The sequence below is a fragment of the Chiloscyllium plagiosum genome, unplaced genomic scaffold (genome assembly GCF_037043375.1).
Source record: "Chiloscyllium plagiosum isolate Xiang-an unplaced genomic scaffold, Cpla_swu_hap1 HiC_scaffold_8, whole genome shotgun sequence".
Lineage (NCBI taxonomy): Eukaryota > Metazoa > Chordata > Chondrichthyes > Orectolobiformes > Hemiscylliidae > Chiloscyllium > Chiloscyllium plagiosum.
The window spans coordinates 90,138,315-90,154,659 of record NW_028270146.1 but is presented as its reverse complement, the minus strand read 5'-3'; the positions used below and the strand labels follow the sequence as shown (position 1 = coordinate 90,154,659).

Below are 16,345 nucleotides of genomic sequence, written 5' to 3'. Positions count from 1 at the left end.
CACAGCCAAACGCACTTTCTGCAGACAAAATCATCAGTAACACGGAAACTCTCTCTAATCTCCCACCTCCGACAGGAAGAGCACATCACTCTATTAAAGGCTATCTTTTCACCTTAACAATCTGCACACCCAGAAATGAGTCCAGTCTTACTGCTTAAAGAAACACTGCTCCCGGCTAACTTAATACCCATGGTTTACATTTTTAAAGATCAATCAAGAATCAGATCTAATTAAAGAAAAATCCCACTCACCTCACTATTGTTGGTTGTTGGTTTACAAAAAAAGCTTCCCACTTAGTTGCTTCCCTGCTGTGAGCTCTCCTACACAGGTTGAAATCAAGTACTTGAAATCAAACAGCAGAGGCAGTAGCTGAGAAGGTTCACTACTGGATCAGACAGCAGTGTAGGTTTCTTCCTCCAATGATTAACTTCCCACCATTTGGGCACTGCCCTTGTCTCCCTTCCTCCTTTTTTAAAGTGCAGTTGTTTTGACTGTTTCCCCCCCCCCCCCCCACCGAGTTCCAAAACACTGCAACAGCTTATAAAACAGTAATTACTGCACCTACAATTCGAGGAAATCAGCTCTAACACTGAAAATACCTCAGAAAAAAAGGAGCAGCTCTTACAGCCACAACTTCTTCCCATCCTCTATCTTTACCCAAAATCCTCCTCAGTAAACAGTTAATGCAGAACTGGCAATATCCTAACATAACGTAACAAACAGATAATATTAATAAATATTGCAGAGGGAGTACTTTGTACATAAAAAAAAAATCAAAGAGTTCACAAAACATTTAACAACCAAAAAAGCAGAATGTTTGTATCTCCACATTACTAGGATTTACATGAATACAGTACAATCCTTCATAATCTGCCTCACTCACCAAAATATCCACCTACAGCTTAAAGATTCTTCTTCTGCAGCAGGAAGCTTATGTGTCACCGATCTTGCATTGCTGGGAAGGATAGAAGAGGAAGCTTGTGAGAAGCTTCCACATTGACGAGGTAAGTCCTAGCGCCAACTCATGGCGGCTGTGGTGGAGGCGAGTTTGGGTTCCCAGTGGTGTCTGCATCCAGCGTAGATTCACGGAGGCGGACGTTAGTTTGGGCCCAATACGAGAACCAGCTACATTGGTGAGATGGGCCTGAAGCGAACTCACGGCGGCAGCAGAGTCAAATATGGGCCAGCGCGGTGCCTGGCAGCATCGGTGGTGCCTGCATTGGCGAGGTCCAGCGAGAACCCACAGTGGTGAGGGCATTGGTGCAGCTGAGTGGTGACTTGCATTCCAATGGCGGCATGGCGATGGGGACTCGTGCCAGGTCACCAGGCCCATGGTGGAGCACTTAACAAGAAGGACTGTGAAGGCGAATTATTTTTCTTTATCTCTTTATTATTCTGCCTTTATATTCCAGTTTACTTTTCTGTGTTTTAAAGTGGTGCCTGAGTGTGGTGACACTATACAACACTTTTCACTGTATTTTGTGACAAAGTGCACGGGACAATAAACAAATAAATCGCATCAAATCAAAGCCAATTTTGAGTTTCCACATTCTCTCTCCCTCTGATTTGTTTATCTAGTTTATCAACATGACAATTCTTGTTTCAACTCCAAACAGTTTGTTCATTTTAACTCCAACTTCACACCTTCCTCACTTGCCTTGTGTGTCTTTCTTCCTTCTCTCTATCCTCATTCACTCTTCCTCCTACCATTACTCCCCTAGTATGACTGTCCTTGTTCCCACTATTGTCATCTGCTCTTCCTTACTGTTCTCACAGGTTGGTGGTGGTGGGGAAGAGGGGATTTCAGCTCTGAAAAGTAGATGCAAATCTGGAATGTAAATAAAGGCAAGTAACACGCCCACTGAAATTTCCTTCCACTTCAAAACCAGAAGTGCAAATAAAAATCTGAATGAAAATGATCTTGTGGTATTCCGAATTTTAGATGCAGGAACATTTAATTCAAGAGCAAAATGATAACATTGCCTTTATACAAAATATTGATTCAGACATAGCTGCAGTAGCCGAGCTCATTCTCAATGCACCATTATTAAACAAATATTTAAACCCTTGATAGGATACCTAGGGAGCAGATTGGCTGCAATGATACTAAGAATACAAGGTTATAGTGGTGAAGAAAGGTTTGAAAAACTGAACAGCTGGAAATGCAACAGAGAAGGACATATGCAGGTCCTAAAGAGGGGCCACAAAATTCTGAAACACTTCAAGAAAAGTGAAGGGTGGACTGACAGGTTTGTCACAAAAACAGCATTTCTATTTGTCTCATGAGTTGGTCAATTTTACTGCAAATACTTCATACATTCAAATAATGAGCTTATCCTTTTATTTCTCACAAATATGCTTTTCTTGAATTTCACTTGCTGACACATTATTATCATTAAACTCCCTGTCCCTTCTTTTCCCACACTGTTTGTCCTTACCCTTATCATGACACTGCTCTGTGGCCTCAACCTTTCTCTTTAGATTTAGAAATCTCCCTTCACCTCAACACTCCCCTGCACTTTCAATTTAAAGCCCTAGTTATGCAGATGTGACAGCATTTATTTGTTTTATTAGCTGACTAGTTATTAAATCAGCAAGGTAATAGCACATTGTCTGTAAATAATGAAGCAGCCAACAGGGAAGTAAAACAAAAAATGACTAAAAGGCACCATCGCCTTCCCTGCTGGACTAAATTCCTGTCTGTGCTAAACTGTCAACTTCGCATTTTCTCATACTGTTGGTAGCAACACTTTCTATTTATGCCGTGAACTTGTGATTTACCTTCAAATTTTAATCACAAAGTCAGCTTCCTGCTCTGCACATCCATCACAGATTGTGAAAAGGACTCAACTCTCTAAATGGCAATTTAACCGAATTATGCTTGGCGTACAAAAGTATAAGGAGCAACGGTTCCAAAACACAACGGCATTGGCACAAGGAAATCAAGTAAAAGTAAATGTGGCATGGATCAAATCGTCTGTTTCTGTGCTGTATGATTTTAAGACTCAAATAGGAGTTGGGAGGTCATGTTGCGGCTGTACAGGACATTGGTTAGGCCACTTTTGGAATATTGTGCGCAATTCTGGTCTCCCTCCTATCGGAAGGATGTTGTGAAACTTGAAAGGGTTCAGAAAAGATTTACAAGGATGTTGCCAACGTTGGAGGGTTTGAACTATAGAGAGAGGCTGAATAGGCTGGGGCTGTTTTCCCTGGAGCTGAGGGGTGACCTCAGAGAGGTTTATAACATCATGAGGGCCATGGATAGGGTCAATAGACAAACGGTAGGGGAGTCCAGAGTGAGAGGTCATAGGTTTAGGGTCAGAAGGGAAAAATTTAAAAGGACCTCAGGGGCAACTTCACACAGAAGATGGTGTGTGTATGGAATGAGCTGCCAGAGGGAGTGGTGGAGGCTGGTTCAATTACAATGTTTAAAAGGCACCTGGACAGGTATATGAATAGGAAAGGTTTAGAGGCATATGGGTCAAGTGCTGGCAAATGGGACTAGATTAGGTTAAAGTTAAAAATCACAACACCTGACAAAGAGGCAGCACCTCGAAAGCTGGTGCTTCCAAATAAACCTGTTGGACTATAACCTGGTGTTGTGTGATTTCTAACATTGTCCACCCCAGTCCAACACCGGCATCTCCAAATCTAGATTAGGTTAGGACATCTGGTAAGCATGGACGAGCTGGACTGAAGGGTCTATTTCTGTGCTGTATATCTCTGACTGTATGAACACATGTAATATGGGTAAATGATTTGAATCATTTTGTATGACCATCCAGTTATGACCAAGTAAGGATGAGTGAATCAGCTCTCCTCTTTTCAACCTCCATTTTAGGCTGCAACAGAGGTTGAAGCTCTTCTTAGTATGAGGCTTTAACTGTCTCCAACATCTGTCAAAGGAGACATTAAATGGTGGCTTTGTCTGACTGCTCGGGTGGCTGTGAAAGATCCCGTGCACTGGTTCAAAGAAGAGCAGGGGAGTTCTCTCTTTTGTCGTGGCCAATATTTATCCTGCAACCATTGTGACAAAACATTTCATCTGGTCATTTTGTATGTGGGAGTTCAGTGTGGGCACAATTGGCAGCTGCTTCTAAATTATAACAAAGCTGCACTTCGGAATAATTAATTATCTGTAAAATGCTTTTGAAATGCCTGGTGATGGCGAGGAGCACCGTATAAATGTCAGTCTTGCTATGTTTTGCTTTTGACTGTTTGGATGTAAAAAGTAGTGGTTTTATTTTGGTCAGGCAGGTGTCCAGAATTGTTGAAACTTGGTAGTTTCTGTTTGCCCACTATTGGAGTCTCTATCTTGAGGGCCACTTATTATTTGTATGAGTTCAGAGATATTTGTCATTAAAAAACTAAGTCTGGAGACATATGTTGGGACGCTGTGGGAATTTAACCACCTAAAACAACAGAAATCACTGGCTCACAGTGCAGAATAGACATGCCAACTCACAAGTTGCTCACCGTGGGCAATGCTACCAGTATCCTCTTTAGATGTAAGAAACCACAGAGTCTGCTTGGTCAAGTGAAGAAGAAGAATACTTCCTAATCTAATGAGAATAATCTCTTGTAGTTAACAAAACATAGTTTATTGCACATTAGCATCCAGTTATAATTTGCATTGACATGATGCAGATTGTTACAGAGAGAATCCAAAGTTACGTCTCACTCTTTCAAGATCCTAAGGTGTTCTGCCCACAAGTCCATATGACATTTGTGGTGGGTGGTGATTATGGCATTCCTCAGTGTTAACCCTTTCAGATCCAATATACATTGATGAACTTTGTGCTCCATGCCAAGTTATGGAGAATCTATCTACAGGCAGAATGGCTTGTAGGGTTCCTTGAAGCTGAATGGGAAGAAACTCAGTCCTTAATGCCAAGTCCAGCATTCACTGATCATCAACTATGGACATCAATCATTATCAATACCTTGGAATACTGCCTGGAATCCTTTCTGGTTCCTATAGCAAATTATCAGGGCTGCTAGATTCTAATTCTCCATTGCTAGATATCTCATCTTGACTTCAACCTGACCCCAGAGAGTATGCTTCTCTTCCTTTCAAGGTGGGAAATTAATAGATGACCGCTGCAACTTTAGAGAATCGAGATTGAAGCAAAGATAAATGAATGCGTTATATGAAGCTTCACGGGAGCTGTTAGCATCTTGTTGAGCACTGCATGGCCTCAAACCCAACTCTTTCTTCTCAGGCTGTCGGTCAGGATTGAGGATGAGTGGCGTGCACTCCGGTCTGACAGACTCCAAAAGGGTTGATAAGTTCAACATGAGAACTGCAACACATGGGGCAGGGAGTTCTTGGGGCATTGGTCCAATGGGCTACCTGGAGCACATTCCCTCTGACATCTTTGTCTCAGTGCTCCACATCGCTGATATAATCTCTCCACCGAAACACGCTTTTGCCATTTTGATCAGTCACAAGCCAGGCTCTCCCATGAGGCAGCAGGCACACTAGAACTCTGCAGCAGCGCTTTGAGGACTCCCCTGAATTAGAATTCCCTCTCTGAATTAGAATCCCTACAGTGTGGAAACAGGCCTTTCGGCCCAATAAGTCCACACTGACCCTCCGAACAGTATACCTCCCAGACCCACTCCCCCTACATTTACTCCTGACTCATACACCTAACCTATATAGTACATCCCTGAACACTATGGATAATTTAGCATGGTCAATTCACTTAACCTGCACATTTTTGGATTGCAGGAGGAAAGTGGAACACCTGGAGAAAATCCACACAGACACGGGGAGAATGTGCAAACTCCACATTGACAGGCACTGAGGCTGGAATTGAACCAGGGACCCTGGAGCTATGAGGCAGCAGTGCTAACCAGTAGGCCATCGTGCCACTGGAGGAGACTGCTTTCCTCCCAAGAGCCTCCTACCAGCTTAAGGCCATAGAGATCCAAGTCGAGCAGTTGCTTGGAAAGGTTAGGAGTACTGAAGGTGTGTACTGCCATGGGGAGCTGAGAGTGACTTAAACCTTGATTCTAGGTGAACTGGCATGGGAGAGTGATACTGTTACTGCACCAGCCTCTGAGCCACTGGATTTGGAAGATTGCAACAAAGACATGTCCTTCTCCAGTGCTTTAAGGTGCCATTCACACACCATTCGGCTAAGAGGTGCCAAGTCAGATTGAATGCCAAGTCTGATGGCTCTCCTGTCTCTCTCTAACAGGGCCACCCTCCTAACTTCGACTGGCCAACTGCAGAGCAATTGTACTTCCTCATCCAGCCTCATGGTTCATGACTATTTATCAAACATTCCTCTCCCCTCACCTCTTGATACTTATGTAACAAATAAACACGCATTTTCTAAGGGTATTTTTCCAGCTTTGTACATAAGATTTTGTACCTAGCTACCTTTGTACCTAAGATTGGCAATATCGTACATGCTTCACTGTAATCCTTGAGTACATGTGACTATAAAACCTAAACCTAAAAAAAACCTTACCCCACGTTCTATGCAGGGTCGGTGAGATTGTTGATCTTAATGCCTTGTTTGTGCTGTGGATAGTCTCCCACCAGGAACCATTCGAGACAGCCTAAAACCATTTTCATCTGGAGAGCTTGAAGGGAAGAGGGAGCTATTTGTACTCTGTGAATCTGACCTGGACTCTCACAAGCTCTGAACTAGGAAGGGGAATGTGTGCACCACCCATCTGCCCTTGAGAAAGGAGGCATTCTCTCGAAACAAACAAGGTCTGAAAATCAGCCTCCATAATTCGGGCATCTTTGGTTCATCCATACAAGTTTCAATCCTTGAGCATCCATTACAGAAAACACACTGTATCTTCTCATTGTCAAGCCAAGCCTGAAACCACCCATCATACTAATAATATTGGTTTGTTTAACATGCACAATGCAGTCTTGATCTGCCAAAATCAAGCTCGAGCTCTTTAGACATTTGAAGTAAAAACAGAAAATGTTGCGGGAAAAGTACTGAGCAGGACAGGCAGCATCTGCATCGAGACGGGAACGGAGTTAGGGGTTTCCGTCTCTGATCTTCTGTGAGAATTTGGAAAGGTGAGACAGACAATGTGCTTTGAGCAAGGGATGGGTGGAACAAGGACCAAAGGAAGATCTGTGATAGGGTGGAAGGTGGGAGAGATTGACTGACACCCTCTAGGGCAAAAGGGAAGAGAGGCAATGGCCTGGTGGTATCATCACTAGATCGTTAATCCAGAAGCTCAGCTAATATTCTGGGGACCCAGGTTCAAATCCCACCATGGAAGATGATGGAATTTGAATTCAGTAACAGGATTCTGGAGTTAGGAGTCTAATGATGACCATGAATCCATTGTTAATTGTCAGGAAAAACCCGTCTGGTTCACTAATATCCTTTTGGGAAGGTAAATCTGCCATCCTTACCTGGTCTGGCCTACATGTGACTCCAGATCCACAGCAACGTGGCTGACTCTTAACTGTCCTCTAGGCAATTCAGGATGGGCAAAAAAGTGCTGGCCTAACCAGAGATGCCCACATCTATGAGTGGATTAAAAAAAAAGATGGGGCTAGAAAAGAAACGAAATATGTGCCTGGAGCAAGTGTGAAAATGAAACAAAATGGGGAAACAATTGTTTACAGTCATAAATTGTTGAACTTAATGTTGAAGGCTGTCGACACACATTACTCCCTCCCCTCGTGTTTGTTCATGTCCTGGTCAGCCCCCCCACCCATTTCCCAATTACGCCCGGGCCTCTTAAACTGTACTTAGAGACCAGCCCCACGGCTTGATGGCACTTTGCTGCAGATTCTCCTCCAGGCCACCAGGGAGTGCTGTTTCCCACAGTTGACAAAGGAAGACCCACACTGAAGCCTGAGATTGATGGCCAGGATGGAGACTGCAGAGGAGGTGTGTCACTGTGAAATCCATCAAAAATCCTGGGTGTATTGCAGGAGAAAGGGTCAATGACCTGTTCTGATGCACAAAGGGAAATGGCACGGTCCCCTCTAACTAAAGGATCTCTTGTGGTGTCATCATGTAATAGGTGAGTGAGCAGCTAGGGCTGCAGGTAAATGCGAGATCAACTTCAATGCTGCAATGGCAGTTGAGGCCATAGCATCTGAGAGTTTAGCTGGTGTGTGGCCAATCTACCACCAATGGGTTGGAATGTGTGCAGACAGAGAGGGGGTGGGGGGAATTAGGTGCCATGTTAATAAATCTACACTTTGTCATGGAGGAGAACTGAAAGGACCTCACTGCTGCAGAGGAAGAGGCACTCCATTGCTCAGGAGATGGGGGAGACCGAGCCATCACAGTCAGTAAGTCTGCAATGGCAATCGTTTAACAGCACCCAGGCTGGTGCTGCCAAATAGGCACATGAAGAAATGTGACGTCCTCACCGACTGCGCTGCCCCTTTTCTGTGGATATTTTCGCTCTTCACCACAGACCCTCACAAACCCATTCCCAGGCCACTGCACCGGCAGGAGCTTGAGGGACCCCATATCCAGGGGATGACGTCACTGCTTCGCTAGAGCATCCGACAACACCAGCCCCTTCCATAGCCTCCGGCAGCTCATACATCAAGTAGTTGGTCAAGAATTCTAGCAGATAGTTCCAGCAACTCCTGCAGCAATAATCTGGGAAAGACTAGACAGCATTATACCCCGAACATACGAAACAGCAGCACTGGGAGAGACGGACTCACACTAGAAAATGAAGTTTTCAGACTTATATCACAAAATTCATTTTCACCAAAAGTGTGGCCAACAGGATGAAGTAAATTCTCAGAGTGTGTCATGTGAGCAAAAATCCTGAACTCAATTTCAGAGTCAATTTGACACATTCATTGGAAGGATACTGAGGTAACTCGGGGGGAAAATATTAAGGCAGGCCATTTGACCCTCTCCATTCTTGTAATGAGTGCAGGTACACGTATAAAACAAGCACTGTCAACTGACCTTACAAGTGATGTAACCCTGGAAGGGATTTGCTGGATATATAGCCCGCTGAATTCAAAATGCCTCCCTTTGAATTTCAAGATAATTAAAATTTCTTTGCACAAAAAGTAAGGTCTTTTTTTTATTAACAGAAAGGAACTGAACAAATATCCCTAGGTTAGCTAAATAATCCTGACAATTCAATCTCTAAAGTCAGATCACTCAAGAACAAACTTTGTTAGATCATTATCAAATTTGAATTGTACTTGTAATAACTATGATAGGCTGACCCCCAGTGGTGGAAAATATAAAATTCTTATAGCTGAATGACATAAGCTAATGGTCCTGAATTTTCCCAAACTCGCAGCTGCCCTAATTTCACCATTAATGTGGCAAGAACTCTGTTTGGCTCTGTTGGACAGAGACAATGGCGGTGATTGAAAGTTGTGGGGGCAGTAATTTTAACCTTATTATTTGTAATTTGTCTACTTTACCTATTGCTCAACGTAATTGTCCACTTTAACACTTTAAGATTCAAACTTCAGCTGGACAGATTTCAAGTTTTGTTAAATAACAGGATTCCATCCTGCTTTGAAGAAGCATTGCTGCCATATTAGGCAATTTTCAACAGTGTAGAGCGCCTGCAGCTGCTTAATTCAATCCTTGATGTCTAACTGCTTCCAAAGATGAATTCTAAGTGACAATACCAGAGAAGGGGACCGAAGTTTATTTCTGTAAAGGACCTCAGAGGTAAAACATTGATTTGAAAAGCAGTGTGCCATTCTATGAGGACCTCGAGATATAATTGTGAATTAAATGTAATTAAACATGCAACCCAGGGCTTCACCTTACCACTGAGTTTTATATTTAATAAAGGTGCTTGCGTAGAACATAGAACTAAACTGATTCCATCTGCCTGCACATAGTCCATAGCCCTCTATTCTCTGCCTGCACACAGTCCGTAGCCCTGTATTCTCTGCCTGCACACACTCCGTAGACCTCTATTCTCTGCGTGCACGAAGTCCGTAGCCCTCTATTCTCTGCCTGCACATAGTCTGTAGCCCTGTATTCTCTGCCTGCACACAGTCCGTAGCCCTCTATTCTCTGCCTGTACATAGTCTGTAGCTCTGTATTCTCTGCCTGCACACAGTCCGTAGCCCTCTATTCTCTGCCTGCACATAGTCTGTAGCCCTGTATTCTCTGCCTGCACACAGTCTGTAGCCCTCTATTCTCTGCCTACACATAGTCCTTTGCCCTCTATTCTCTGCCTGCACATAGTCTGTAGCCCTTTATTCTCTGCTTGCCCGTAGTCTGTAGCTCTATTCTCTGCCTGTACATAGTCCGTAGCCCTTTTATTCTTTGCCTGTACATAGTCTGTAGCCCTGTATTCTCTGCCTGCATATGTGTCTGTCTAAATGCCTCTTCAAATTTGCTATCATATCTGGTTCTATCACCTCCTGTGCCAGCGCGTTCCAGGCATCTGTCGCTTCTGCAAGTAAAATTTGCCTTGCACATCTCCTTTAAACATTTCCCCTTTCACCTTAAACCTAATATTTGACATTTACCCTGAGAAAAAGACTCTGACTATTTACTCTATCCATATCTTTCTTAATTTTACATACTTCTGTAAGGTTGTCCCTCAGTCTCTAAGGCTCCAGTGAAAATAATCCAAGTTTGTCCAACCTCTCCTTATAGCTAATACACTCCAATCCAAGCAACATACCAGTAAACCTCTTCTGCACCCTCTCCAAAGCCTCCACATTCTTCTTACAGCATGATGACCAGAACTGCACACGGTACTCTAAATGTGGCCTGACTAAAGCTTTAAACAGCTGCAACATGACTTGACAACTTTTAGACTTAATGCCATGACTAATGAAAGTAAGCATGCCATACGCCTTCTTTACCATCTTATCTACTTGTGTTGTCACTTTCAGGGAGCTATGGGCTTGCACCCCAAAATCCCTCTGTATATCAATGCTTGTAACAGTCCTACCATTTACTGTATACTTTTCTCTCACATTTGACTTCACAAATGCAACACCTCACCCTTGTCCGGATTAAACTCCATCTGCCATTTCTCCATCCAACTGATCTATGTCCTGATGTATACTTTGACAATTTTCCTCACTATCCACACAACTCCATACCTACAAACTCAAAAGATAAGACCTCCACCTTCTCCTCCAAATCCCACACCATCCTGATTTGGAGATGCATTACTGCTGGGTTAAAGATCTGGAACTCCCTACGTTTCACTTCTGTCAATCCAACTGGAATAGTTCAAGGAGAAGGTCCAGCATCATCTTCTTCAGGGTAACTAGAGACACACAATAACTGCTCAGCTTGTTAATGATATCTGTATCTGGAGAATTGAACTAAACCTGTCTGAGGCATTCTATATCTACCTCTGTGGCTGTTAAATGGTGATTGTTGAGATAAAGACATGTAATTTCTGACAATTGTCCCTAAATGGTAGTGTCTTGGTAACCTCAGTCAAATTCATTCTCATTCTCTTCAATAGGCTGCAACACAGATTTGTAAAATACTGCTGATCACTGAGATGTTGTTGAAAATAATTCTTCTGAATGTGAATACTAATGTGTCAGAAACAGATATTCAGTCAAGTCTTAATATCTTTCACAATAATCTATCATTTTCGGTAGTGTTTTGAATTCTTTTTTACCCTCTTTACAGTAGAAATGATAACCTTGTATACAGCTCTTTTGCTATTGCATGCTTCCTCAAAAAAGTGCAGCAGCAGGACATAAAGTTTAAAATTTAGTTCAATAATCCTGAACAAAACACTGACTTTTTTTTTAGACAAAACATCGCTGTTTCCTAATGCAATCTACTTGGACTAAAATACATGCATATGTTTCTGCAGAGGACAGAACCAGTAGCAAACAAATTTTGTAAGTTATATCAGTCTAATAACAATCACTTCCTGACATTCAACCAGTCAGATAACTGGTTTGAACTGATAATGCTGAAGACGGGTGGACAGCAAATGGAGTGTGATGGTAAAGAGCTAAACTAGCAGATATTGAGTTGGATTCTGTGATTAGTGGCAAAGTGATAGTGCCCACCTTAAAGGTGGTGGCACGCAGAACTCCAGCAGTCTCTGTGCTGCTGATTACACCTTCTTTTGAAGTGATTTTGAATCTCTTACTGAGTCAAAAGGATCTCTAGGCATCCAGCAACACTGATGTCATTAAGCAGCGATATTACATTGGCAAATTCTCACAAGAACAGCAAACATGGAAACAAAACAAGCTGATTATCCCTCCATTTTAAGCAATTTCATATGGAATTAATAATAACTAGCAGCTGAAATATCAACAAACCTAGAATTGTTTTTGTATTACAAACAAAAAACTTTTTTATCATAAAGAAAAACTTGACAAAATACAAAAACTAAAAAATTCTCAACAGTCAGAGAGGTAGTTCAGTATAATTCTGACTTCACTCTGTCAAAAAACAGTTACAACTCATTAGCAAAGAATAACATTGAAGTGACTCTTGGATAGGCACATGGAACTTAGTGCAATGAAGGGTATGTAAGTTAGTCCAATCTTAAAATAGGATAGAAGGCTGGCACAACGTCAAGGACTGAAGGGCCTGTACTGTGCTGTATTGTTCAATGTTCTAGTAACATTTTCAGTGAGGTTTAACAGCGATGTTAGCATGAAAAGAAGTATTCTTCTTAACTTGGTGATTTCTAAAGAATACAGGAACTCTTACAACACACTTTGTGGAGGAATAGAGAAACTCTGACAGTATTGTCTGAAGTCCCACATGTGAGAAATACATACCAATTTTTGCAGGATTATGATGGCAATCACTGATGGTGTCACCATCAATACCACTGTGAAATCTTGCCCAAAATGTTACTGTGTATACAGCCCTGTTAATAACTTTAGATTCCAGCATTTTGAAGTAAGAACATTATTCTAGGGTACAGTTCCATAGGTACAAAGTCCATCTTTAATTCTAGAGCCTTCACAATGAATGTAAAACAAGACTATCAGCCATAAAAGAGCAGACTGGTGTTTGATCTTGTCTTTACCTGATGTTTGCATCTCAGCTTTTTTTAAATGAGGCATTGGACAACAGGGAGGTGTGGCAATTCAGTCACGCAGGCATACCAATGACATCAGTTAGCTCAGTTAATACTAAGCCCGGGATTCTCAGTCTGCAAGGCTTAGTGCCATACCAGGGGTTGCTTTTGATATTTTGCCAATAACCTTCCACTTGTGGGACATGGACATTGCTGGCTGGCCAGCAGGGTTATTGTTGATCCCGTGTCACCACCCCTTGAAAAGGTGGTGGTGAGCTACCTCCTTGAACGGTTGCAGTCCACCTGAGTTGATCCACAATGCTCTTAGGGAGGGAATTCCAGAATTTTGACCCAGCAACAATGAAGGAACAACAATACGTCTCCAAGTCAGGACGATGAATTCCTTGGAGGGGATCTTGCAGGTGGTGCTGCCCTTGTCCCTCTAGATGTAAGTGGTTGTGGGTTTGGAAGGTTTGGTCTGAGAATCTTTGAAGAATTCCTGCAGTGCTACTGCAGTGGATGGCACACACTGCTGCTACTGAGCATCGGTGGTGGAGGGATTAGGTACTTGTGGATGTGGTGCCAATCGAGCGGCCTGCGTTGTCTTGGATGGTGTCAAGCTCTTTGAGTGCTGTTGGAGCTGCACCCTCCAGGCAAGTGGGGAGTATAACCTGCTCAGAAATATTAGCATATACCTTAGCAGGTAGGACTTGAACCCTTGTCTCCTTGCTCAACAGTAAGGACACTACCAATGTGCCAGGAGAGCCCAATCCTCAAGAGCTGCTTAAAAATAGAGTTACAACATTGAAACAGCAGTTTGACACGACCAGTCTGCATTGGTACTCATTCCCCATATGAACAGTAACACGGATGTACTTGGCGAAAGTGAGGACTGCAGATGCTGGAGATCAGAGTCAAGATTAGAGTGGTGCTGAAAAAGCACAGGAGGTCAGGCAGCATCCGAGGAGCAGGAAAATTGATGTTTCTGGCAAAAGCCCTTCATCAGGAATGAGATGTACTTGTCATTATTGGCAGAACCATGTGCTTGTCCTTTCTAACCTCAAATCTAACTTATTCTGAGATGTTGATATTGCTATTATTTCAATTATTAACTCTGGTGGTGAATTCCACAGCCTCAAAACAACTATACAAATGTTTTCTCCTTCCCCTGTTGTAAATTTCTTGAGTGTAATCTTACTTTGGATTATCAATTAATGCAGCAATTCACTGGGGTACTGGCATTGCTAATTTGATGTTCCTTCAGTGCAGCGATGATCACCTTACCTCAGATTCTCAGAGCTGAACTCGGATTCCAGAAACTTCAGAAATTGGTCTCGCCCCGCGGGGTCCTTTAGCATCTCATCGAAGGAGAAGCCCCATCTCTTGACACGCTGCTGGTTGAGCTCTTTGCTTCAAACATGCAAGACAGAGGGAGGATAATCTTTGATGCAAAAGCAAGCAAATGTCAATACGCTGTTTCCAAGAAGAGATTCATTCAATGTGACTGAGGAAAGAACTTGGGATTTATGGAGCATTATGTCGTATTTCCTCAGAATGGTCCAAAGCTAGACAACCAACTATACTACTTGTACAGTCCCTACGTCCAGTTCAAGGTGAACTGCATGGATCACCCATAAGTCACCGATAACTATCCTGATTACAAGACAGAAAGTCTGATATGCAACAACAATGTAAGTACACTTTTTATAAACCGGCACCATTGGGACCAGGAGTGAGTCGGTTAATCAAAAGTAGATACAAATGGTCTGAGTGGAATGTTGACAAGCTGAACAATAGTCTCTGCAGGTGATCAAAAGTGTCAGATGGTGTGAGTAAAGTGTCAACAGGTGAATAGCAAGTGAAGGGATGACCTATAATCCGATTAATTGAGGCAGAGAGATAAATACTGTTATTCCAACTATTTGGTTTGTGTCCAGCACCACCTTGCTTTTAATATTTATGTAATTATCCCTTAGTCATGATATCATTGAAAAGCAGAGCTGACTTGATGGCCTATTTTAGCTCCTTCGACTTTTAGTCTGATGAGGCAGCCTGTTCCTGGCCTTGCCAAATGTAACACCTCATCCACGATCAGAGCTCTCAGCCCTCTCATTACTGCGACCCTTTGATTCACCCCTTTGATTAACACCCCATTAACTTCCACCCCAGATCCCCGTTCTTGACCTGTCTTAACCTCAGCCACTTTCAACCCACCCTTCCCTCAATCGCCAATCCTGAACTGCCCCATCCCACTTCTACCGATGGAGAAGCAAACCCATCAATACATTTCCGAAAATCAAAAAAGCAAGGGTGGGGCAGAAGTTATTTACATCTAAACTGAGGAAAAATAAATGTAAATACCAAGGATGGGGCAGAATTCCTGAAATATGTAAGACGGTAATTTCTAACTCATTGTATTTCCAGCCTAATAAAGAAGGGAAAAAAAAAGTGTTGGACTCAGTTCTGGAGAATGAAGTAGGAAGGAGTGCACATTAGAAAGGGGAACCTTTGGGAAATAGTGATCATTAAATCATTAGATTGAAGGTGGGTTGTTAAGCAGGGCCAAGAGCAACCAAAGGTGATGTAACAGAATGAAAAGGTATTACATTCATCTCTGAGACATGAATGCATCAATCATACTCAAGGACTAATGAAGTAACAATCTGAGTTTTCTATTTGAAGCTAAGAATATATACAGATAATGTTCACTGGGAGTTGCATATTGTAAATGTGCTTATATCTCTGATACTTCAGAGTATAGTCAAGTAATGTGGCTAATACATCAAATTCTGTTGACGTGTAACCATTTAACTTAGAGTCCCTTAAAGGTGCATGCACACCATATCACCTTGGAAGAGGAATATTTTCATTGAGCTGAAAAAGGATGAGGAACAAAGGCTGGCACATAAATGACCAACAGGAGATCTTCAAGGAAGTATTATCTGGGGGCAAAAGAAAACTCCTTTCTTTGGGAGGGAAAAGAAAGGGCACCAAAAGCTAGAACTCCCAGCACGATGAAAGATGTTTTGACCAAAATCAGGCATGAAATGAGGCCTTTAATAAATACCAGGTTGGTACCACAATAAACCTACAAGTAGAAAATAAAAGGAGCACAAGGGAAGTAAAAAAAAGAGAAAGAGTGCCCATTCCACTCAACGACCAGTTTCTTTCAACACCAAACACCAACCCTTCCTTCTTACCTGGCTTCCATGTCCCAGAATGTGCAGTCGTCACTGACCCATGGGTTAGGTGGATCCTGTGGTGTTAGCAAAGGATCATATTCCAGATACTGCTCTGCATAACTGACCAAACTAGAACAAAAACAATGCAACAATAAGTACAAAGGGAAACTACTGCAGATGCTAGAAATCTG

At 42.5% G+C, this 16,345-nt stretch overlaps 1 protein-coding gene across 4 annotated transcripts in view; it reads right to left on the bottom strand.

The window, feature by feature from the left end:
- The window catches only part of LOC122553806 (regulator of G protein signaling 6-like), a 618,547-nt gene that overhangs the window by 35,951 nt on the left and 566,251 nt on the right, over positions 1-16,345 (bottom strand). For all 4 annotated transcript variants that reach the window (XM_043698155.2, XM_043698156.2, XM_087990093.1 and 1 more), the window contains 2 exons: positions 16,173-16,283; positions 14,257-14,382 (listed from right to left, as the gene is read on the bottom strand). In XM_043698155.2, the coding sequence (XP_043554090.2) occupies positions 14,257-14,382; positions 16,173-16,283 (237 nt within the window). The remainder of the gene's footprint in view (positions 1-14,256; positions 14,383-16,172; positions 16,284-16,345) is intronic.